Genomic DNA, 22,680 nt, shown 5'->3' on the forward strand with positions numbered 1-22,680 from the left:
ACGTCAGCACGTACCGGCTCCGCCTCGTGCCGAGTCGAGACATTTTCAGCGCTTCCCGAACAGAGTTTCGCGCACTTGGAGCTACGGGTACAGCAATGGACAGAAATTAGTCGGAGGCGTTTGGAATGCGAGGAGGTAGAGAATTATCAGACATAAGTAAATCAGTTTTTTCTATCCCTTATTATTGGCAGACTCTCGAGTGACAGTGGGGACGAAGAGTAGGATCATGAGCATTTGACAAGAGCAACAAAAAAGGTGTCTAGGAATACATCTAATAAAAGATATGCAAGATTTTACCAAGAAAATTACAAAAGTTCTTGAAAGAGGTAAACGAAGCCTTGACTATGTGGAGAGCTACGCCGTGGTCATGGATAGGAAGATTTCGTATTGTTAAGATGTGTGAAATACTGTAAAAAAAAAAAAAAAAGATGAATTATCGTACTTAAGCTTGAACAAATCTCAAAACCATAATATTGAGTGGAAAAAAGAAAGCCACAGAAGACTGTGCACAACATGACACCATAGTATAAAATTAAAAAACACATAAAATTTAATGATCAAGTATGTGAAAGATAAAGAGTGAATTTAGAATGTTGTTATACAGCATAGAGCATCTTTGAAATGATAGTATTCTGTTTCTCAATAGGTATACAGGTTTGTTTTATTTTTCTTTGTACCTGACACCTACGTAATATATAAACTCTTTAGCTTTTCACTGCAGTAAACACATATACAGAAAAGTGCACCAGTTGAGTATATCCATGTGATCAGCAGCACCCAGTTCAAGAACATATCATTACCGCATCTAGAAGACCCTCTCCAGATTACTACCATTTGCTACCACCCCACCAGAGGTAATCACTATCTTAATTTCTAACCTTGTACATTAGCTTTGCCAATTTCTGCACTTTATATAAATGCAATACGTGCCTTTTGTTTCTGGCTTCTTTACTCTCATTATGTTTGTGACCTTGTTGCATATCTTTGTGGTTTACTCATTCTCATTGCTGTTGAGTGTTCCGTGTATGAATATACCACAGTTTATTTAGCCATTATATAGTTGTACATTAGATATAGTCTTTGGTATACATGAAATATTTCATCAAAAACAACTGTTAAAGGAATAGCCTTTGAAAATAAATAACACATTACAAACTATTAGAGCTATATGAAGATCTGCCCTAAGAGTCCTGCCTGGGGCAAAGGGATGAATCAGTGAATTTTCCAGGCCCCTGCTAGCCTTCTCCTTGAGTTAATAACTTAATATACTCATCAGAGGCTCAGAAGAAGTCTGTGGTGTGCCAGGCAGCCACAAGGAATGTCATTCTGTCATTTATGGAGTACTGACTGGGTGTGCAGTCTTGTGCTGGGGTTCCATGGAAACCAACATGAAGACTCATCTTCACTCATGGCTGAGATCTCTAGGGTTGGAAGGCAGAACAGGGAATGTAATTCCAGACTGATGGGATGTGGACAACCGTGACTGCTTCTGGGCAGACGTCTTAGCATGGAGAGTTTTTGATCTGACTCCTTCAGCTGATGTGGAGTCTGAAGGGTGATGGGGTCATCTTCAGAGTGGCCTGAACTGGGTCTTTTCTCTCTCGGCATGGAAAGGTGGTGATCATTTTTTCTCCCTGGTAGACATGCAGCTAGGCTTTATCTCCCCAGCATTCACATCCCCTTCAGAGGCCCTTGTCACTCCAGACTAGGGAGAATGGGCGTTTATCTGGGCTCTGTTTCCTCCCTGGGGATAGCAGGTCCCAGGCAAGAGAAGTTGGCAAGCTCTCCCCATGGCTGTCTTATTCCTACCCCTTCTGTGCTTGTGTGGGCTCCCCAAGGCTGTTGCAGGTAAGGAGCAGGAGGTGAGGGATTCTCTAGCTCTTCCCAAGGTTGGGAGGGACTGCTGCTATTTCTCCTTAGGGGCCTGGGGAAGGCATCTGGCTCACGAAGATAGATTTACCCCAGTTGACCTCCCCCTGTCTCTAGTACTGGGGAAGACCCAGAGACCATGAGGGTCCAGGTCAGGTACAGTTTCCTTTAGAAAACAAGAACGGACAAGTAAATGCTCATCCAGAAAATGAGAAATGAGGGGAAGGGAGATGGGCATTTCTTAACTATTCCAGCCTTTCCCCTCTTGCCCTCAGAGTCCTTCACTCACTTGGTGGGGATGGGGGAGTCCTACCCTCTTCTATTCACCTCAATTTTTTGTAGCTGTCACTTGAAAAATGTGCTTACAGCCAGGCCCAGTGGTGGGGGTACCCAGGAAGGGGAGGAAGGTAGGAGGTTGAGTGGTGGGGTTGTGGATTTGATGGAGGGCTCTGGTCTCATACAACCCCCTCCCCACAGACAACATCCAGGCCATCTATGTCGCCTTGGGGGAGACGCTGGAGCTGCCGTGCCCCTCACCGCCCACCCTGCATGGGGATGAAATCTTGTCATGGTTCCGCAGCCCTGCAACAGTCTCCTCTACTGTCTTAGTGGCCCAAGTCCAAATGGTCAGACCAACTCCCTACTCTGGGAAGCTCCAAAGGGAACCCCAGCTCAAACTGCTGGGAAACTACTCTCTGTGGCTGGAAGGGTCCAAGGAGGGAGACGCTGGGAGGTACTGGTGCGCTGTGCTGGGTCAGCACAACAAGTACCAGAACTGGAGGGTGTATGATGTCTCCGTGCTCAGAGGTGAGTGGGGGGCAAGCAGACCAGGGGCTACTGGGAGTTAGGGAAGCCCAGACAAAAAACGAAGGGCTCCCTCTCTCCCTCCAGGATCCCAGTTCTCTGCAAGGGCTGCAGATGGATCCCCCTGCTCTGTCCTCCTGTGCTCTGTGGTCCCTGCCAGGCGCCTGGACTCTGTGACCTGGCTGGAGGGGAAGGGTACTGTGAGGGGCCATGTACAGTCCTTCTGGGGTGATGGGGCTGCCCTGCTCTTGGTGTGTCCTGGGGAGGGGCTTCCTGAGCCCAGGAGACGTAGACCAAGAATCATCCGCTGCCTCATGCCACAGAACAAAGGGATCAGCTTTAACCTGGCAGGTAAACTGAGGGACACTATGGGAAGGATGTTGCCTCCAACACATCCCACACCGCTGGCTGGGGAGGAGGGGAGAGAGGAGGCAAATCTGTTATTGGCCACGTGGGGCAGTGTGGAGGGGGTCATTTTTGGTGGAGCAGACTGCTGCCTGGAGGAGGAGGACTCTTTTCTCATTGACTCAATCCATTTAGCAGAGAAGGGGGTTGGTTAAGCGAGCTTTCTCATGGAATAGACCATCAGCCAAGAGGGAGAAGAATTCTGGTGGTCTATATCTGTATTTAGAAATAGAATAATCTGTGACTTTTGTGAAAAATCCCTTAGCAGAGAGGAGGAAAGTAAGAATTATTGCTGGGGCAGTTGTCTTTTGAAGAAAGGATATATGCACCGATGTTATAATGGCCCATTGATAGTGGAGGCAGAAGGAGGAAAAATATATGATTGTTTTACAATAAAAAGTCCATTATGCAGAGAAAGAATGCTATTGGTTGTAGAATAACCCATTCGCAAGGCAGGAGGGAGGAGCCAATGCCCATTATTTTGGTAAGCATAGGCCAATTAATGGGCAGTGACTGGGTTTTATTTCCCTCTCCATCCTCAGCACCTAATACGGTGTCTGGCACATGGTGGGCACTCTGCAGATGCTTATGGAGTGAATGAATGGAAGAACGAATAAACAGAAGGCACTGTCTTTTTTCTTGAAAGGGTGGATTACTAGGAAGGGTATGAGTTAAAAATTGCAGTTGTGACTCATGGTCTGCCCTAGAGTTAGCTGTCCATGTGTAGGCAGGGGGCACTGGCACTCTCTATCAGTGTTGGCTCAGGGGGTCAGGGCGAGAGGCCTGGAAATGGGAGAAGGGGGGTTGTGGATATTGGGGGCAAGGAAGCATATGAAGTCTTCTTTTGGAAGAGCCCACCAGACTATGGGGGAAGCTTCTCTGTGGGGCACAAGGGACAGACCCCCTCCCTACATCCCTCCTGATCCCTCTTGTCTTGTCCTTGCTGCAGCCTCCATGGACGCCTCCCCTGCCCTCTGTGCCCCTTCCACAGACTGGGGTGTGCCCTGGATCCTGATGCTGTTGCTTGCAGTGGGCCAGGGGATCATTATCCTAGTCCTCAGCATCATGCTGTGGAGGTGGAGGGTCCAGGGGTCTCAGGGCAGAGGTGAGTCCCTCCTCCCCAGAGGGAAGAAGAGAGTTTGTGGGCACGAGGCAGAGGGGGTGAGCTCACATCTTGCTTTATGTGGTCTTCCCTAGGGGAGGAGGGGGTAAGGAATACAATTCTGAGTTATCTGACTTCTCTGCCGCACCCGCTATGGCTCCTTCTCCCCAGATGCCTCAATTCCTCAATTCAAACCCGAGATCCAGGTCTATGAGAATATCCATTTGGCCCATCTCAGGTGAGGAGCTAGGGGGCAGAGGTTTAAAACCCAGAGGAGACTGGGGTGGGGTGGGGATCAGATGCTGGTCCCCAAGAGGTGGCGAATGGAAGTATCCTTAATCTGTCTTTCTCCTTTGCAAAACCCACAGCCCACCTGCCCCCAAGACCAGGTGATCTTAATGACAGCTGCTGGGAAGTGTCACCTGCTGTCTCCTTGGTCATCTGGCACCTGAAGGATTCCCTGAAAACCTTGGCAAGAGGGGAGGGGCTGGGAGTGCTACTTCCCAGTCCAGCTGGTCTCCAGCAGCCAAACTATGTTTTCTGTGTGTCTGTGTGTATGTGTGCGTGCATGTGTGTTTTAAGGGGCTGGGAGCTGAAAGAAAGAAGAATTATTTTGTGATGTCACCTATGAAAAGGTGTGGTTTCCTATCTCGCAGTAGCCAGTGACAGGGTGGCCTGAGCCTGCAGTACCATGGGATGAAGGGAGCCTGGGGTAGCTGGCAAGGGCTGAGGAGGGTTGGGGATGGGCAGAAAAGACACAGAGGAATCCAGAGGCTGGAGCGCTGGGAAAGAATCAGCTATGGGGAACCAAAGGACAAATGGGGGACATTGAAGAAGAGAGAAGGGAAGAGGCTCAAGGCAGAGTAAGGGGAAAGAGACAGACAGAAAGAGAGAAAAATAGAAGTACAAAGTGGGAGGATGGAGGGACAGAGAGAATGGAAATAACACTCAACTTGCTTCTAATTTAAGCCAGATCCTCACCCCCGTCTCCTTCTCACAAAGAGAAGTTGAGAGAGAATAAGCACCTTTAATTGGACCCCAGACTTCCTCAGATGGAAGGGGAAGGAAGGGGTCAGGATGGGGTGCCCCCCCCCCACACCCCTCCTTATCCTCAGCACTCCATTGTGGCATCCGGAGCAGGGAGCAGCTTGTCACCCTGACATCCTGACAGCCCCACAAGTCACATGCTCTCTCCTTAGGCAGCGAGAGTGTCCTCAGCGGTGGGTGGGTGGATTCTCCGGTTGGGTGTGTAATCTGGTTTGTCAGTAAACCATGGACAAGTCTGGGCTGGTGAAGCGGGGGAGGACACTGGTGTTCCTTGTCTCCTGTGGCCTCCTAGCCACACCCTCACCACTCCACCAGGGGCCCTTTTGTGTATCCAGTCAAGCTTGGGCTTCACTGGAGAAAGGGCCTTTTTGTGTATCTAGTCAAGCTGGGGCTTCGCTGGAGAAAAGCTTTCTTGGAAGTCTCACCTCAGCCTTCACGCTGCAGTGGCTTAAGCTAAGCTATTGGCAAGAAGGAGGATGCCAATGACAGATGGAAGATGAAGGGACAGTTATTTTTCAGGTGCCAGCATCCCAGCCCAACCCACCAAGCAGCTATAGTTTGCTTTTAGAGAGAGAACGTGTGTGCTCGTGCACACACACACACACAGGCGTTTCCGGACTCCCAAGACAGCACTTTTATTATGTATACTCTTCCTAGCTCCCCAAGCCCTCCTTCCTGAGTTCCTGACCTACTAAATTAACCTTTCCTAACAGAACTCTCTTCCCCACCACATCTGATGCCCCTTCAATCCCCTTGCCTGGGACCCCCAGCTCCATCAAACACTTGCCTTGCCAGAAGGCTGGGGTGAGAGAACACATCAGCAATGGACATCTAGAAAAGGCCAAAGATTTAGAACAGGTGTTCTTTATGAGGCTGGGCTCTGGGCAGGAACTCTGGGCCAGGAGGGGCTGGAGCAATGCCTGCAGGAATCAGGTCTTGTGGGGGTTCTGGGAAGCTCTTGAGACCAGGGATCTGAGGTCACTGTACAAAATCAGGTTCTTGGCCAAATCTCACAAGTGTCTGTGCAGGTGTTCCCAGGGCCATGGTGATGGTAGAGGAGTCCTAGGTTGACGGCTGTAGGTCTGTGAGAGGCTAGTGGAGAAGGTGGCCTCCCCAGGTGAAGCTGGCCATGAGGACGAGCAGGGTGATGAGGAGGCAGCTGGGGAGCCGCTGCAAGGTGGTGGCCGCATTGCACAGGTCCTGCTCACAGCAGTGGTGCTGCAGAGAGTAGGAGCGCTCCCAGTAGGTGGCATGGCCCTGCAGAGGGCACTGGGCCCTTGGGAGGCAGCCTTTCCGCTGGATGACCTCACTCTGCTCTGTGGGACAAAGGGAGAATGCCAAGGCTTGGGCAGGAAAGAGGCAAGGGCCAGGAGGCCACAGGAAAGGTAGGATGGATGGCAGTGGGGAAGACCTGGAGAAGGTCCACTGGACCAGAATCCTACCTGAGGTACCAATGCTGATGCCACAAACTTCATCATCCTGACACTCGGTGGGAATAGGGTAGCAGGGTTTGGCGAAGTTGCAGGTGTAACAGCGGAGCCGTCCCTGGGCAGAGGATGTGGTGAGACCTGTGAGATGGATGGAGACCAGGCAGGGAAGAGAGGCAAACAGGACAGGTGAGAGGCTGAGCCCAGATCTGGGAATGGGATGCACAGAGAGAGGTGATACACAAAATGGGAGAGGGAAGCGTGAAATGGAGAGAAAAGCAGACAGAAGTAGAAAAAGAGACACAGAGAAGGGAGGGGAGACAGTGCCAGAAAAGAAAAAGACACAGAGGCAAGAGGGATACAGGAAGTGAGAGAGATGCACAAACATGAACAGAAGCCAAGAGACTCAGAGATGAACACAGAGAATGATACAAAAAGCCAGACGGGATGGGAGAGGGATGGCAGTGAAGAAGTTAAGCAGATGGTGCCAAGTCAGATGGGAAAATAGGAATTAACATTGACCAAGGGGCCCAGCCAAGAAGCAAGAGGCAAGATAAGGGTCAGGGGAGACAGAGGCATGTCAAAGACGCCAGAAGGAAGAGACAGTTATTCTCAAATGTCTTTGAAAAGAAACTTTTTTGTTTCACCTCATTAGACTGGCCAGAGACTGTTCCAAATATCTCTTCTTTCCAAAACCCCTACAGCTCTCTCCTTGGCATCTCTCAGCACACTCCCCAGCCCCCTCCCCAGCCCTCAGGCTCCTCCACAAGCCCCTGCCACCACCCGACCCTGCCTCTAGCCCCCAAGGATTCCCCAGCTCACCCTTACCCAGTGCCCCACCAAGAAACAGAATGCAGAAGAAGATGCTGGAGGTGCCCATGGCTGGACCCAGGGCTCAGGAGTCTGGGAGAATGTGATCTGTACCCTGAGATCTGAGAGTTGGAGAGTTGGAGCATCTGAGCAAGACAGGGAGGGACCAGAAAACAAACACACCTAGGGAGTGAATCTGTGGGGGGCGGAACTGGGAACAGATTCAGCAGCCTGACACAGCAGGGGCCCTGGCCCCACTGCTCTCACATCCTCCCTGCCTCCTACTGGAGTCTGCTCTTACCTTGAGGATCTTCTCTGCTCTTAACGTTTGCCTGTTACTCTTAGTTGCGTCTGCCGCTCCTGAGTGGTGTCTGTCAGTGTCTGTCACTTCCCCTCCTACTCATCTCCCTCCCTCCCCTTGTCTCAAGCTGTTCTCTGCTCTCTCCCAGTTTTTGTTTCTTGGTGTTTTCCCCTTCTGTGCATTTAAGTCTCTGAAGGTCACCCTCCTAAACAGCCTGGGCCCAGATCTGTTTGCGCATGGTATTTGAGTGTGGAATTAGCAACCCCCCAACCCCGCAACCTGCACACACAAAGCCCAGCTGCAGCTGCGTAAGGGAGGACCCCACCCAGCCTCTGATCCCTTTGATCTCCCCAAGCCTTAACATTGCTATCCCATAATTATCTCTCCTGCTTTACTACATTGGAGGAAAGAATTAATTATGGGTGGGGCCAGAGGGACTGATGTGTTTCCACTGGGGCAGGGTTGGGGGGGTCAGAAAGACTAGGAAGGAAGGCAGCGATAAGATCTGGAGCAGTGGTGGGGCGTGTGGTAGAGTCTGGAAGACTAGGGCTTGAGAGTCTAGGGAGAAGAGCCGCATCTAGGGAATCAGGGCAGAATGTACCAGGAGGAGTAAGAGGCAGACTGGGCTGGGGGAATGTGAGAGGGAGTGAGACAGAGGACACCCAGGTATTTGTTAAACAGCAGTTTTCAAAAACATTTTTCATATCAGAACCTCTTTACACTCAAAAATTACTGAAGACCCCAAAGAGCTTTTCTTATGTAAGTTACATCGCTATTTGTTATACTAGAAATCGAAATAGAACAGTGTGATAGGTTTATTCAAAAATTTAAAAATAAAAAATAAAAATAAAAAATCAATAAACCTATTACATGTTAACAAAACATGGTTTTGTGAAAAATAGCCTCTTACCCAACAATACAGTAAGAAGAGTGGCGTTGCTTTATCCTTGGGAGAATCTATTTAATGTCAGGCTTAATAGAAGAACCAGAAGATGACTGGGTTTTCACATCTGCTTCTGCATTCAACCTGCTGGGATGTGTTATTTTGGTTGAGGTTATAGTGAAAATCTGACCTCACACAGATAAGTCATTGGAAGACTGTCAAGGACCCTCTCAAAGGGTCTTAGGGACCCCCAGGAGTTCTGGGGCCACCGTTTTAGAACTGTTTCTGAGGTGGAGGAGTTTGAGGACTTCAGAGGAATGTGGGGACTCCTGTGGGGGCCCCTCCCTGACCCCATTGGGGCCCCGGTGCCTGCTGGGGGAGACTCTTTCCTCCCCTTTTATTGCCCTATAAAGCCCAAGGCCAGGGGGATAAAAGGCTGGCAGAGCAGGGCCAGGGAGGGGGGTGGGAGGGAGGGAGAGGCGCTCTGGACACAGGCAGACACGATGAACCCCCTATTTGTCGGGATCCTACTCAGCACCCTGCTGGGGGCTGCCTTGGGTAAGGAGGCAGCCCAGGCGCCTCTCACACAGGCCGGTCCCCCTCTGCCAGCGGCTCCCTTGAGAGCCCAGGTCCGGCACCTCTTCTCTCCTGCCAGGAAATCGCATGCGGTGCTACGACTGCGGTGGAGGCCCCAGCGGCTCCTGCCAAGAGACCGTGACCACTTGTGGAGAGGGCGAACGTTGTGGCTTCCTGGAGCGCAAACCCAAAGGGGACGTGGGACAGACCAAGCTGTCTGGAAACCGTGAGTCCTCAGTTTCTCCCCCTTCCTCCCAGCCCCTCCCTGCCTCCAGCCCATCCCTCAATCCTTCTGGCTTCCAGAACCTTCCAGGCTCAGTCTGGCTCTGGGCAGATGGTGCCATTGTCGGAGTGGAGCAGTCTGTAGCCCCTTCTGGCTCCTGGCGCTGAGCCCTGGAAGCCTGCCATCTGTGTAGCCCCACCTCCCTCCTTTTGACTCTCCAGAGTCTCATAGGCCCATTCACTCACAAATGGTTGGAAAAGCTGTGTCCCTTGAAGGACCAAAATATTCAACCAAACTTCAAATTGCAGGCATCAGTTAAGGATCCCAGAGGGGTGTGTGTGTGTGTGATTTTAAATTTTAATTAATTGATTAATTAATTTTTGGATGACTGGGTCCAGCCTACTGCTCCTGGAGCAGCCCCCCACCCAATTTTTAATTTTGAAATAATTTTAGATTGACAGAAAAGTTGCAAAAATAGTACAGAATAGTACTGTATATTCTTCACCCGGCTTCCTCAAATGTTAATATCTTATAAAGCCATAGTACAATTAGCATAATCAGAAAATAACACTGGTACAGTACTACCAGCTACTCTACAGACCTTACTCAGTTTAGCTGGTTGTCCCACTTATGTCCCTTTTCTGATACAGAACCCAAACCAGGAGCCCACATAGCACTTAGCTCTCATGTCTTCTTAGTTGCCCCTTCTCTGTGACAGTTCTGAATCTTCCTTTTTTTTCCCCATGATCTTGACACTTTTGAAGAGTCCTGGTAAGTTACTTTATAGAACATCCTGCAATTTGGATTTATCTGATATTTTCTCATGATTAGATTGAGCTCATGAGATTTGGGCAAGAAATGATGTTGGTCTCTCTCAGTGCATCCCATCAGGGGATTCACAGTGTCAACGTGTTAACTGTGATCACTTGGTTTTGGGGAGGTGTTTTTTGAGGGGGCGGAGGATCCCTTTGGGCTCCTTGAAGTCACATCTGCTCTGCCGCAGAAGGCAAGTCCTCAAGCCAGGCGTCCAACACCCCAGTCTCATTCTCTCTCTCAGCCTCAGTGACCTTGATTCATCATCATCCAGCCTGTGTGGCGGCCCATCATTGCAATCGAGTGGAAACAGAAGTGGTGGGAGAGGTGACTTATACGACCCACAGGGACTGCTGCGTCGGAGACCTGTGCAACAGTGCTGTGGCAAGCACTGCGGCCCCTGCATGCCTCTTGGCCGCAGCGGCCACCACCCTGGTCTGGCTCCTGCCGGGACTGTGGAGAGGGTAGAGGGAGCCGGGGAAGGGAAGGGAGCAATGGAGCAAGGGAACTAAGGCACTCTGAAGTGAGAAGACAAACACTCCTCTTTGAGCCATTAAAAGCTATCCACCACTCTAAAGCTGACTGGAAAATTCCATCTTTTGTTGATGGGAGGGCTGAAGGAGTGATATGGGGTCATCTAGGCTTGAGTTTAGGGGTCATCAAGGATCAGTGGACTTAGTTACAATGGTGCACTTCTTAGCCAACTAAACCCCAAAGGACAATGGAGAATCTGCCCTAAGTTGCTCCTACATCCTGTTGCTAGAGAGAATCTTCCTTAGCAACGAGGATCACTGAGAGGAGCAGGATCTGGGCTGAGTGGGGGCCACCAGGAATCAATGAGCCTGGTTGTCTGGGCTTGTTCCCCTTTCCTCCATTTGCAACTTAGCTCCCAGTATGGCTATTTTGGATTGAGAAAGGAAATGTGCCTCACTTACCTGGCCAGGAGGCCTCTGACTCTAACCTGAGGGAGTGAGGCCTGGCAAGAGGGTCCCATGTCCCATCCCCATGCAACTCTCCTACCCTTTCTGGGGATCCCTCAAGCCAGGCTGTACCTCCTTCTTGACAGTACATCAGAGGTATGGCCTAAATTTAGGATAAGGATTGTTTCTCCAAACACTGGGAGCTGTATGCCACCCCCAGACACCGGAAGAGGGATGGAGGCCTGAAAAACCTGTTTCTCCTTTTGTCGCAGCCCAGCCTCCCAGAAAAACTCCCTGAGGGGTTCTTTGATGGGGGTGAGGTCTGAGAGTGTTATTTCCTGGCGGGGGTGGGGGGGTGGGTGGGCGGCTTTTCTGTCAATAGATCTTCTCACAAAAATGCACAATTGATCAGATACAGACATTTATTACTCAAAATGGAAAGGGGTGAGAATGAGGCTGGGGCACATATGACAGCCAGGGTGTGGGGAATCAGCTCATACAATGAGGTCATCAGGTCCTTCTTGGGAGCCTTCACTGGGGACAGGGCAGAACCCCCATTTCCAGCCCAGATTCCAATCCCTCCCCAAGGAGGGCATGGGAGAGTGCAGGAGGCAAAGGGGGGGGGGCCTTTTAGGAGGCCATGGAGGATCTGGAGTGGTGTTCAGGGAAATGGGGAAGGACTCCGGAAAAGCAGAGTGGAGGGTGTGGGGTGGAAGGATGGAGCGGGAGACCACTGTCTAAGCAAAGAAATGTGAAGGGTCTGGAGGGTTGCTTTTCTGAGCAAAGGGAAGCAGAGGTTACAAAGACAGAAGAAGAGAGGCTCAGGCCAAGGCAGGTGGGAGGAGGGGCAACCACGGAGTGGATTTCAGTGCAACAGCCAGAGGCCAAGGCCAGCCAAGGAGGTAACAAGGACAAGGGCCAGGGCCGGGGTGGGCCGAGGGGCTGGGCTATTGCAGTTGTCCTTGTTGCAGCAGGTAGTGTTATAGGTCAGGCCCAGCTTGTGGCTGGTTTGGTTGAAGGCCTCCCGACAGGGCTCTTCTGGTGTGCCGCAGCGGAGATTGGAGAAAACCCACATCTTACCTGGGGTTAGAAGTGGCCAGTGGAGTCAGTTAAGGTGGGCACCTGACATGCCTGTGTCCACTTTCCCACCCCTGCACCCCACCCAGGCTTCCTTCCTTCCCAACTCTGCCCCTGGCCGTGCCCTTCTGAATCTCTTCTCAGTCTAACCTCCTGCACTTCCTTACTTTGCCCCATCACCCCAATCCTGGTCCTATCACTTGCTGGCCATGAAGTCTTGGACCAGTTACTGTCTCTTTCTGAGGCTGTTTCCTCAGTAGAACAATAGCAGCACATCTTAGGGTTGTTGTGACCATAAATTGAAACAATCCATGTAAAGACACGGAATGGTGCCTGGCGCACAAAAGTCCTTGGCCAATTACCATCATTGCTGTAATTCTCTGTTCCACCTCAGCCCCAGGCATAGTCTCCCACTGGACCCCTCTCCCTACTAGAGAAGGGATGTTACCGAGATACACATTTGTTGTCAGGCATTGGTGTCCTGGTTCCAGGCGGCAGGACTGCCGGTCCACGCAGCCCAGCACAGGGACCTTGTAGCAGGAGTGACAGCGAATGTCAGCTGGGAAGACAGAAGTCATGCTGAGGTGATGGAGTGTCTGACTCACCTCGGGATGAGCCGAGCTGGGAGATAGGGTGGAGAAGAGCCAATCAAGTAGGTGTTCTGACCTGTTTGGTCTGCTAGGGACGGAGCAGGTGAGTGATGCAGAAGTGGAAGTGGGTGAGGGTGGAGTTGTTGCTCTGTGAATAGCCTGCACCCTAACATCTTTCTTCACTCCACCCCACCTGGAGATGAGTCAGGAGGAGCAGAGTTACCAAGAAAAACATGGGGCTGGGGAGGGACGGAATGTGAGCCTACCACAGGGAAGGAATGAAGGAGGTGAGGGAGAAGATGAAGGAATGCAGAAAACATCACAGATGGAGTCTTGAAACAGGAAGAAATATTAAAAGTAAAAACCATGGCGTTACAACACTTGTAGAAATGGCTTGGAACTTGAGGTGGGCAAGAAAGCCACCGGGGGCCAGCTTTAATAATTTAACCTTCAACCCAGGGGTGGCCAAGAGTGTGGGAAGAAGAACCAGACCTGAATGGAACCCTCCCAACACAGCAGCTCTCTGACAGAAAGGAATAATATCTGGGAGACAGATCATCGGAATCCATCTGAGCACTTTACCGAAATGGAAGGATGAGGGCAGAAGATGACACCCCTTAAAGTTTCTGCCTCAGCTGATTTAAGGTTTGAGTGAAGAAAGGGTTCAATCTATGGGTGGAGGATCCTGGGACTGCAACTCAGGAAAACCTACCTCATCTGGGGGTGAGCAGCCCCGGTATTCCCTCCCCAGAAGGCTGGGAAATCTCCCTGGTTCTCTGGGAGGTTCTGAGGGGCCACTGGAACCCTCCAGAAAGCTTGTGTCCTTGGGGGTATGCACCCCAGGGAGGAGCAGAGCGTATCAGGAAAAGCCACTGCTTGACGGACTGAGCACAAAGTCCCTGATGGAGTAGAAGGGAGGATGGAGAGCAAAAGAAGTCCCTGACTGCATGTCTAGATTTCTGAGAGAACACCCTGCTGAGTGCAGGTGGTGAGAGAAGGAAGCAGGTAAGCTGCATCCTAGAGAGTTTCATTATTGGAATGGGGCTGGCAGGGGAACTGGAGAGCAGAGTTTCCAAGAAGGAGTGGGGAACAGGGGAACTGGAACCCTGGGCAGGTTAAAAGAGTGGGTCTTGGTGGGGAGGAGTCTGAAGGATGGAGACTGGAGTCCTTGAGAAATGGAGCAAGGACTCCGTCACAGGGTCAACTGAGCCAGTTGGGTCTGGGGGCACTGGGGATCTTGAGTTGTGGGTAGTGTAGGGCAGTGGCTGGGACAGGGTGTGGAAGTCCTGACCAGGTGAACCAGGTCTTTGGGGGCCCCCAGGTGCTCACCTGAGACCCAGCAGAGCAGAGCAGACAGGATGAGCAGCAGAAAGCCTTTCATGGTGAGTGTCTTGAGAGTGGTAGCGGTAGCAGCAGCCGACAGAGTAGAATTTCCGGGTTGGGTTCTGGGAGTTGAGTGGCCTTTTTGGAATTTATAATTCCAACGGTCCCTCCCTTCCCTGACTCTGGTGGCCCCTCCCTCCCCATTTAGGGAGGGGCTAAGCAGGGCCCAGTGAGGGAGTGGGGATGGGGATGGGAGAGAGAGGTGGGGAGGGTAGGTGCACTAGTGGCCAACTCCATTTTGGTTCTTGGTTTCAGTCCAAGACACACCCTCCTGGCCCCCAAGAGTAATATCCCCTCCTGCCCAGTCCTCTGAAGAGGTATCACCAAAGGCCCCTGTGATGTTACAGTGGCTGTGGTGGTAGCATCTGCTGGTTCCTGAGAAATGAACAATGGGGTATGGCCCAAGCTGAGTGCCAAATTTAATCCCCGGTGGGCATTTGTAGGGGCACGTGGGCAGAAATTGAGCACCAAATTAACCTCATTTCAGCCCCTACTTGGTCTTCCCAACCCCTGCTCAGCCACAGGATGAAGGGTTTGTGATGTCACCAAGGGCTTCTGTGATGTCATAGCAGCAGAGGCATGGGATGGAGCTGCCTGCTAAGGAAGGGTTGCTTCAGGCCCCCTGAAGGTTCTGAGGTCCTGGCTCTGGCTCTGCTTGGGCTTGGCCTGGACTTGGTTGCTCCAGTCTGGTAAGGGCTGATGAAGTCCTGGGTGTGGGGCTTTGCACCTGCTCCAAAGCACTTCCTCAATCAAAACCTGCCAATTTGGGCGCAGCACCAATGGCTGGGAGGGACAGCGTGGGCACAGAGAGGTGAGGTAGCAGCTAAAATAAGAACAGAAATGGTAATAATGGCAAGTACATAGTGCTCCTATGTCTCAGCCATTGTTCTAGGCATTTTCGGTGTATTACTTAATTCTCACAATACTCTACAAGGTAGGTGTTTTTATCCCCATTTTACAGATAATGTCAACAAGCCCAGAGAAATTACACGACTTGTGCACATCATGCATCTAGTACATGGCAAAGTCAAGATTTCAACTCAGACAGTGGGGATCTAGAAATCGTGGTGTATTAGGCACCTGCGACGCTGCAGTGGTTGAAGTCTGCGGTAGTGTTGGTGAAAACGGCCCCAGCAGGAATTTTAAGTGAGCATTGGTTGAGGGCTGTGACTTTGCCTGGGAAGATTCCCAGAGGGATCAGGGCAGCTGGTGGCCCCGCCCTCACCCCTTATCGGAGCCCCCAGACCTGCGGTCTCCCTCTCCACCCCCACCTCCGGTTTCCCTCCGGTGTCCTCCGCTGATTCATTCGCCGCCTCTTACCATCACATTCCAGCTATGGCCCTGGTTCTGCAGCTGCTACCGCTGCTGCTGTCGAGGGCCCACGGGAGCCCCGGGGGTAAGCCATCCCGGGAAAGTCAGAATGGCGACGAAGGACTGAGGCAGGGGGCGGGGATAAATAGGAGGAGTGGGATGTGTGTGGGAAGATCCAGGACGGCTGGAGAGCAGAGGAGACGAGAGGAGAGCAGACGTAAGTGAGGGGTCGTCTCGCCCTGTGGACTTTTCCTAACCACTACCTCTGGCCTCCCCTAGCTTCCCTGGTCGGCCGCCCTGGGGACAGGGTGAATCTCTCCTGTGAAGGGGTATCGCAACCCAGCCGCTGGGTCTGGGCACCTAGCTTCCCCGCCTGCAAGGGTCTGTCCAAAGGACGTCGCCCGATCCTGTGGGCCTCACCGAGCGGGACCCCCACCGCGTCTCCCGTTCAGCCCTTTGCTAGTCGCCTACGTGCTCTGGACCTTGATATCAGGCGGCTGGAGCTGCTCCTGAGCACGGGGGACTCGGGCACCTTTATCTGCAAGGGCCAGCACCAGGGAGAGAGTCGAACGGTGCTTCACGTGCTGGGGGATCTGGCCAATTGCAGAGCTCCGGAGCCTACCCAAGGTAGGTCTAGGACTTCATATACAAGAGACTTAACCCTGACACACGCCCCCGGCAGGGAGGGAGGCCGTGGCTGGGGGTTCCTGAGTAGGAGACCTAGCTGTCCTCGCACCTTTGACCTTGGCATCCACCGCCACCCCGCCTCCAACATTCCCTTCGGGTCAGTTTATCCCCAGATCCTGATCCCGCTGCTAAGCGTTGGGTTGGTGCTGGGACTCGGAGCGCTGGGCTTGGTCTGGTGGCTGCGCAGGTGAGCACGAGGGGCGGGATTTCACCGGAGGCGGGAGGGGCAGGACCACAACTTTTGCAGACAAAAGCTAGATCTGGAGCCCTGGGGTCTGGTTTGGAGAAGAATGGAGGAGGTCAGAACTTGGCGAAGCCACGAGCTGGTGGGTGGAGCCCTGGCTAGGGAAGCGAAGCTAGAGGCGGAGCAGGCTCAGAGCGTGGGCGGAACTATCTGTGGGGGTGGGGCTTAAATTGTTTTGTGGGTCAGAGCCTGCACCGAGTTGGTGGGTTGTTGGTGAGTCCTGGGACCCAGAACTAGCGAGAGAAGACTGGTGGCTCTCAAATACTTTTATCCATCCTTACAGGCGCTCGCCCCCTCACCCGCCCTCGCCCCCTCACCCGCCTCGACCGCTGCCCAGATTTGGTGAGACTAACTCCACCCCATTTTCCTTCTCCGCACATTCCCCACCCAATGCCGGAGTCTTAGCCCTTGCTGGGAGCAGACAAGTTGGTTACCTTCTCTCAATTCTTCAGCTCTGTCCCCCCCACATAGTTCCACTCGTGAAAGCCGAGCCCCAGAGGCCAGTAGAGGAGGAGGAGCCAAAGATTTCAGGGGGCCTGGATCAAGAGTCGGTAAGGGCTTGGGGATGGAAAGGGGGCTGGTCAGAATCCCTGGGTAAAGTGGATCAAGAAAGACAGAGGCCTGGATCCCCAAGGGAGTCAGACTTCTGAGACCCTCCTGCCTTCCTCCCCACCTTTCAGAGCCTGCTGTACGCAGACCTGGATCATATGGCCCTCAGAAGGCCCTGCCGACTGTCCCCAGTGGCCCCAGCTGATGCCTCCACCATCTATGCGGTTGTAGTTTGAAAGGAACCCCTTACTCCAAACCTCACAAGCTGGGGGCTCCCAGGTCTCCATAACCCTCCCCTTCTTGGCCCTTCACGTGGGAAAGGAAGGCACTGTGAGATAGAAATGAGCACTAGACTGGGAGTCAGAAGAGCTGGGCTCCAGGCTATCCCTGTCACTGATCTTCTTCCTTCCTTCCCCACAACTTTCATGTCTCCTTCACCACTGATTTCCTTTCTAGAGCTGATCAAGCCCTGCTTCCCCATGTTGAGATATCTACAACTCCTAGATTACTGCCCTCTCTCTTTCCCTCTCTCCGCAGTCAAGCTCTTTCCACCAATGGCCTACACCTAGCTCTTCCATTTTCTTCAGTCACCTCCTACTGCTCACCCCCTCTCCATGAGATTGCCAGTGATGTCCTAATAGCTACACTCAGCAGACATTTTTTATCATTCATCTGGCTTGGCCTTTGATTACTCTCATCTTTAAGCTGTTTTTCTTTAATGTTGATATCTTCCTTCTGGAATCCTCTTCCTTGCTCTCTCCCCCCTACAGTATTCCCCACCATTCTAGGTTTGTCCCTGTCTTTATCTGCCTTCTCCCTCTTCTGGGACACTATGATCCACAGCCAGTCCTCAGCCTTCACCTCTGCAAACAACAGCAAGAACTCTTTCTAGCTCAGATCCCTGATATGGGATTGCCAAACTGTCCCTCAGACATCCCTGCCTGGCTGGCCCTAGGCATTTTGCACACAGCAGGTCCAAAACCCAACTCACTGTCATCTCCCAAGCCACTTACTTAATTTAACCCTTCCTCCTCTGCATTCTCTCTTGATCAACCCAGTTGCCTAAGCCAGAAACTGGGAGTCATGTACACCTCTCATTCCCACACAATTAACCAAGTGCCTTTCTATTTTAATGTCACAGTCAAATCCACACCCTCTTCATGCCCAGTACTGCCACCTGAATCTCATCTCCTCGTTTCCTCCTTAGATTGCCCATAGCCCCACCTCATCCTCCTACCCTTGCTTAAGATCTTCCTTAGATGCTAACCTGCTCCTGACCGCCTGTATTTCAGAACTGCAGTATTTCAGCTCTGGGTCCACGGTCCTCAGATTTGGGTACAAGGTGCTATAGCTTTCGACCTACTTTCCAGGCTTATCTCTGTCACTCACATGCATAGAACATGACAGCTATAGAGAAAGTCTCCCCAGCCCCAAATATGCATTTGCCCAATGCAGTTCCTTCTTCCTAGATTAATTACCCTTTGTCTCCTTCCCACTGTATGCCTGGCTATTATTTATCCGCAGGACTCAGTTCAAGCATAGCCTTTTCTGGGAAGTGATCCCTGCCCCTCTTTGCCCATCCCTGCATACACTTTGATTTCCTAGAGGGTCCCCTTATTTCTCTCATAGCCTGCTGTGAATTGTTTCATTACAAACCATATTTCAATTTATAAGAAATTTTCATGTACCATGAGTTCCTTGATACCAAGAGATTAACCCTTTTTGTATCACTGCTAAGCTTCAGTAAATGAGTAAAAATGAATGTCCCTGGAAATGTCATTTCCTCCTATGAATTATGGATGGACTGTTAATCTCCTAGTCTCTGAATCATCTGACATTTAGATAAATGCAGTGATTGATTCACTCATATTTTCTCTTCTCTGCCCTGTACGTGCTCCCCACCACAGAAGTTCTGTCCTGTCCATTTTGTGGCCAAACACCTCTGATAGGGCTGGACCATGAGTTAGTAAGTGCCAAGAGAGGGTTTGATGAATGAAAGAGGCCTCCTTCCCAGCACTGACCTAACCTCAGGTTTCAGCCCTGCCCTTGTCCTTCTGCCCCAGTAAGACACAAGTCACAGCCCAGTCTAAAAGGTCAGTTCTATTTTATTAGTTCTTGGGGAAAGGACTTACCCAGTGGCCCCTATCCTTTTCCTTACATTATGCCCTCCCTCCATCTTGGGGCCCTCTCCCCACTACTACTGTTCGCCATCCTCTATTGAATCCTCCTTCCCCTTCTACTCCTGTGCCACCCTACCCCTGGCCAGCCAGGACCCCAAGGCCAGGCTCTCAGCTGTGGGGGCGTGTGCTGAGCACCAGGCAGAGGGAGCTGAGCCCAGCGCCTGCTTTCTCCAATTCTGAGCAGGACACGGGTACCAGGGTGACGTCAGAGAGCTTCTGCAGTGCCTGCAGGGAGGACAGTGTGTGGGGAGAAGGGAGTAAGACCCCAAAGCCCACAGCTAAGGCCTCCTTCCCACCAGCCAGCTCAGAGTGGCCCCACCCAGGCTTCTAGAGAAGGTCTCCCTCCTTCCTGCCACTAGGAAAGCCTGAGGCTCATTTCTCTGGTTGGTGGTGATGGTAGAGCTCCTGCCTTCTCTCACCTCCTGGCTGTTGGGCAGGTCCCCGCCTCCGCGGTGCAGGAGGAAAGGGGGCACACCAGGCATCCCAGGCCGCAGAAAGATACAGTCAGCTGCTGCATCATCCGGGAGGGTTAGGGAGGCATAGGGGTGATCTGTCAACACTGCCATTGCCTGGGGGACAGGAGAGAGGAAGCATGCAAGGCTCAGAGCCTCTTCACAACTGAGTCTGGCTGCCCAACCACTGCTAAGGGCTGAGGACAGAGTTAAATTATTGTGGAATAATAATGACAGCAAGCACATAGCACTTACTATGTTTCAGGCAGTAAGTGCTTTAATTAACTTTGCAATTTTCACCTCAGACTCACATGCAGTTCTTTCCACGTGCTACCCTCTTCTCCCCTACTCCAGACCCGACCTGTCCGTCCTATCCATCCTTTAAGTCACAGCTTAGATGCCACTTTTGGGAATTTCTTGAAACTTGGGAAGACAATCTTAATTGCCCCTGTTCCTCGGTCTTCCAGCCCCCTGTCCCACATAGTAACTTCTTGTTTTCTCAGGTGTTTTTACACTGGATGGACAGCTCCGTGAGGGCAAGGGTTGGGGCTCATCCTCAGAGCCTCCCAGCTCCCCGCCTCCCAGGCCCGGGGCCACGCCCAGTTTCGTTGGCCGCGGACCAACCCGCCCCACCTCAGCCCTGCCCCTTCTCACCCTGACAGCCTTTTGGGCAGCATCGCTGCTACCTGCCACCACAGTGCGAGGTCCCCCCATGCCACAGAGGCCACGCAGGTGGGCAGGGCTCGAGACCGGCACCGTGGAGACAGCAAAGTCCTAGCGGCGGGGGAATAAGGGAAAGTATTCAAGGGCGCGGGAAGGGTGAGGGGATACCCTCAAACACAGACTCAGCCTCTTCCTCCTCAGTGCCGCGCTAAGTCTCCCCTCGCCCCCGCCGCCGAGGCTCCTCCGGCCCCTATCTGCTCCATGCCCTCCCCCCACCCCCCTGCCCAAGGCGGGTCCTACTCCTCACCCGGAACGTGTCTGCCACGATCTCAGCTCCTCGGTGATTGGTCCACTTGGAGAGGCCTACGAAAAACTCCCGGCCTGAGCCCGGGGAGGCCGCCAGGTTTAAGGCGGGAGTGAGTTGGCAACAAGGCGCGGGATGGCCCAGTCTCCCAAAGTCTGCTTCCCTGTGCCAAGCCCTAGGGTGCAGGCACCCCAGCCTCACCAGTGAAGAGAACATCAGTGCCATCCAGCGTCGCGTTCTCGTCCCCCATCTCCACAATTCGGAGCCCCAGGTCCTGGAGGGCTTTGCGGACTCCATCAACCTTAGTGCAGAAGAGGGCGCGAGGCGGAGACATTCCCATCCCCATTCTTCCCTAAAGCCCTGGAGGCCCAGATCCAGTTTCCCCCTACCCTAACCCGCACCCAGGCGCTCACCTCCGGCCTGCGGGAGGGACTCCAAGGTCGCGTGATTAGGGCCGTATCCCCTTGGATCACAGCGGTGTCACCGAGCAGCGGTCCCAGCGGCAACGACTCTTCAGGAGGCAATTCTAACAGCTGCAGCCCTAATCGCTGCCTCAGTTTACCCCCCAGCACCCCGTGCTCTCTCTGAGCTTTGGCCAGGTCCAGAGCTGGGAGGCCGGCCCCTGCACCCTCGCCCGACGCCAGGCTCTCCGGGACCCCCCGGATCAGGGCATGGGAGCAGCGGCCCAGCCCCTCCCCTGGCGTCCCCATCCCATCCACACAGAAGCCCCCTCCGGCCGCGCTGATTTCTTAGTTTTCTTTTTACTTCACCTGTCTGGGAGAAGAAAAAGAAAGGGGTGAAGCAGAGAAAGAAACATGCAGAAAAGGGTGTAGTGGGTGGTGGTTAAGAGCGCCCAGGTCTTCCTCCTGCCATCTCCGGGTGCCCCACCCACTCCACCCCACCCCCTCCAGTCGGTCCTCTTCTGCCGACCCCACTCCACCCCACACCCTCGTGGGTCTGCAGCTTTAGGGGGAGTCCGAGGAACAAGATCGGGATCCCTAATCTCCAAAACACCTGTTGCCCCTGCTCGGGGGCTTCGAAAGGTCCCTGCCAGGCGCACCTCTTGGCAGCCGCTAGGATGCGCTCACTCCCCAAAAATGTAGCGGCCCCGCCCCCTTAACCCTCAGCTGCTCGCTGCCTTAGGGACCCGACTTGTGGCGAGGGGCCCACAGAGGTTATGGGTCAGGAGACAGCTGGGGAGAGTCAAGGCTTGGGGGATGGAAGTCCTAAACGTCCGAATGAGAAAGGGAGAGAGGGACAAGGAGGGAGGAATTAGAGACTAAGGAGTTAAACATCCTCTCTCCACCCCGACCGGTCACTCCGTTCCTAGCGCGACCCATTGTAAACCAGACTGAGTCCCGGAGGACTGGGAGAGGTCTAAAACGAAATCCGAGGGGCGGGGAAACCGGGGGCGTGGTTCTGGGGAGCCGGCGCCACTCTGGGCACCAGGACCCGGTCCCCCAGTCTTCGGATCTATCTTCCCCAAAGTCCACTCCCACTCAGCTCCACACCCAAATATCGACCCTTCGCACTGTCCGGCACAAGCAAGGGCCCCTCACCCCCAAACTCTGGCCCTCACATGATCCAAGGGCCACCTCCCACCCCAGACTCACCTCTAGCGGCCACCCCCACTCCTGCCGCTCTGTGATCTTGGCTGCGGCCCCACCCCCCTGAGGACAGAGTTGGTGAAGAAGAGTCCTAGTCTTCAAGCCTTGAGGGTTGGAGCTTTGGCTTTGAGGGGTCCCGGGGTAAGCGAGCTCAAGTACTACAGTGGGGCGGGGTCGCGACGATCTGGCGGCTCCGGGGCATTGTCTAAGCGGGACGGGGCGGGGCTCCTCGAGGTCACGCCCATTCCGCTCTGCTACGCCGCGCCCACTCTATCCGGACTGCGCTCCTTCTCTGAATTCAGCCCCGCCCCAAGAGCGCTGCCTAGGCCCACCCAGATCTGGCCGGCTCTTGCGGCTGGGCTGCAAATGCGACATGGAGCGCAAGACAGCTCAACGGTGAACCAGCACTAAAAATGGCAGCCCCATCACAAGCACCCCTCTTCTAAATTCCGG

The 22,680-nt window shown here is 53.0% G+C and overlaps 6 protein-coding genes across 9 annotated transcripts; 3 read left to right on the forward strand and 3 right to left on the reverse strand.

The window, feature by feature from the left end:
- Positions 1-21: 21 nt before the first annotated feature.
- LY6G6F (lymphocyte antigen 6 family member G6F) lies at positions 22-5,845 on the forward strand. The gene is made up of 8 exons (XM_010978125.3): positions 22-135; positions 709-854; positions 1,755-1,848; positions 2,347-2,676; positions 2,761-3,024; positions 4,028-4,183; positions 4,352-4,418; positions 4,549-5,845. The coding sequence occupies exons 3-8, from the start codon at positions 1,791-1,793 to the stop codon at positions 4,571-4,573; spliced, it is 900 nt and encodes a 299-aa protein (XP_010976427.3). The 5' UTR covers positions 22-135; positions 709-854; positions 1,755-1,790; the 3' UTR covers positions 4,574-5,845.
- On the reverse strand, positions 5,832-7,610 carry LOC105087460 (lymphocyte antigen 6G6e). The gene is made up of 3 exons (XM_064476627.1): positions 7,483-7,610; positions 6,670-6,863; positions 5,832-6,543 (listed from the first exon to the last, which is right to left on the reverse strand). The coding sequence occupies exons 1-3, from the start codon at positions 7,608-7,610 to the stop codon at positions 6,320-6,322; spliced, it is 546 nt and encodes a 181-aa protein (XP_064332697.1). The 3' UTR covers positions 5,832-6,319.
- Positions 7,611-9,122: 1,512 nt separating this feature from the next.
- LY6G6D (lymphocyte antigen 6 family member G6D) lies at positions 9,123-10,822 on the forward strand. Its single transcript, XM_010978130.3, has 3 exons — positions 9,123-9,206; positions 9,304-9,450; positions 10,505-10,822. The coding sequence occupies exons 1-3, from the start codon at positions 9,152-9,154 to the stop codon at positions 10,726-10,728; spliced, it is 426 nt and encodes a 141-aa protein (XP_010976432.1). The 5' UTR covers positions 9,123-9,151; the 3' UTR covers positions 10,729-10,822.
- A 766-nt stretch (positions 10,823-11,588) lies between these two features.
- On the reverse strand, positions 11,589-15,277 carry LY6G6C (lymphocyte antigen 6 family member G6C). The gene is made up of 3 exons (XM_010978124.3): positions 14,177-15,277; positions 12,706-12,816; positions 11,589-12,260 (listed from the first exon to the last, which is right to left on the reverse strand). Exons 1-3 carry the CDS (start codon positions 14,226-14,228, stop codon positions 12,046-12,048), a joined length of 378 nt encoding a protein of 125 aa, XP_010976426.2. The 5' UTR covers positions 14,229-15,277; the 3' UTR covers positions 11,589-12,045.
- A 279-nt stretch (positions 15,278-15,556) lies between these two features.
- Positions 15,557-18,896, forward strand: MPIG6B (megakaryocyte and platelet inhibitory receptor G6b). Of its 2 annotated transcripts, none has more exons than XM_064476324.1 (6): positions 15,557-15,626; positions 15,821-16,168; positions 16,331-16,415; positions 16,756-16,814; positions 16,925-17,023; positions 17,153-18,896. In XM_064476324.1, the coding sequence occupies exons 1-6, from the start codon at positions 15,566-15,568 to the stop codon at positions 17,224-17,226; spliced, it is 726 nt and encodes a 241-aa protein (XP_064332394.1). In that variant the 5' UTR covers positions 15,557-15,565; the 3' UTR covers positions 17,227-18,896. The 2 variants fall into 2 exon arrangements, with proteins under 2 accessions (XP_064332394.1, XP_064332393.1); XM_064476323.1 differs by having other exon boundaries at positions 16,944-17,023.
- Positions 18,897-19,108: 212 nt separating this feature from the next.
- DDAH2 (DDAH family member 2, ADMA-independent) lies at positions 19,109-22,628 on the reverse strand. Of its 3 annotated transcripts, none has more exons than XM_010978121.3 (7): positions 22,234-22,628; positions 21,034-21,394; positions 20,822-20,921; positions 20,624-20,697; positions 20,308-20,427; positions 19,621-19,770; positions 19,109-19,426 (listed from the first exon to the last, which is right to left on the reverse strand). In XM_010978121.3, the coding sequence occupies exons 2-7, from the start codon at positions 21,328-21,330 to the stop codon at positions 19,310-19,312; spliced, it is 858 nt and encodes a 285-aa protein (XP_010976423.1). In that variant the 5' UTR covers positions 21,331-21,394; positions 22,234-22,628; the 3' UTR covers positions 19,109-19,309. The 3 variants fall into 3 exon arrangements, with proteins under 3 accessions (XP_010976423.1, XP_064332392.1, XP_010976424.1); XM_064476322.1 differs by lacking the exon at positions 22,234-22,628 and adding an exon at positions 21,681-22,194; XM_010978122.3 differs by lacking the exon at positions 22,234-22,628 and adding an exon at positions 21,635-22,194.
- Between the last annotated feature and the right edge of the window lie 52 nt (positions 22,629-22,680).

Source organism: Camelus dromedarius, chromosome 19 (assembly GCF_036321535.1).
Source record: "Camelus dromedarius isolate mCamDro1 chromosome 19, mCamDro1.pat, whole genome shotgun sequence".
NCBI lineage: Eukaryota > Metazoa > Chordata > Mammalia > Artiodactyla > Camelidae > Camelus > Camelus dromedarius.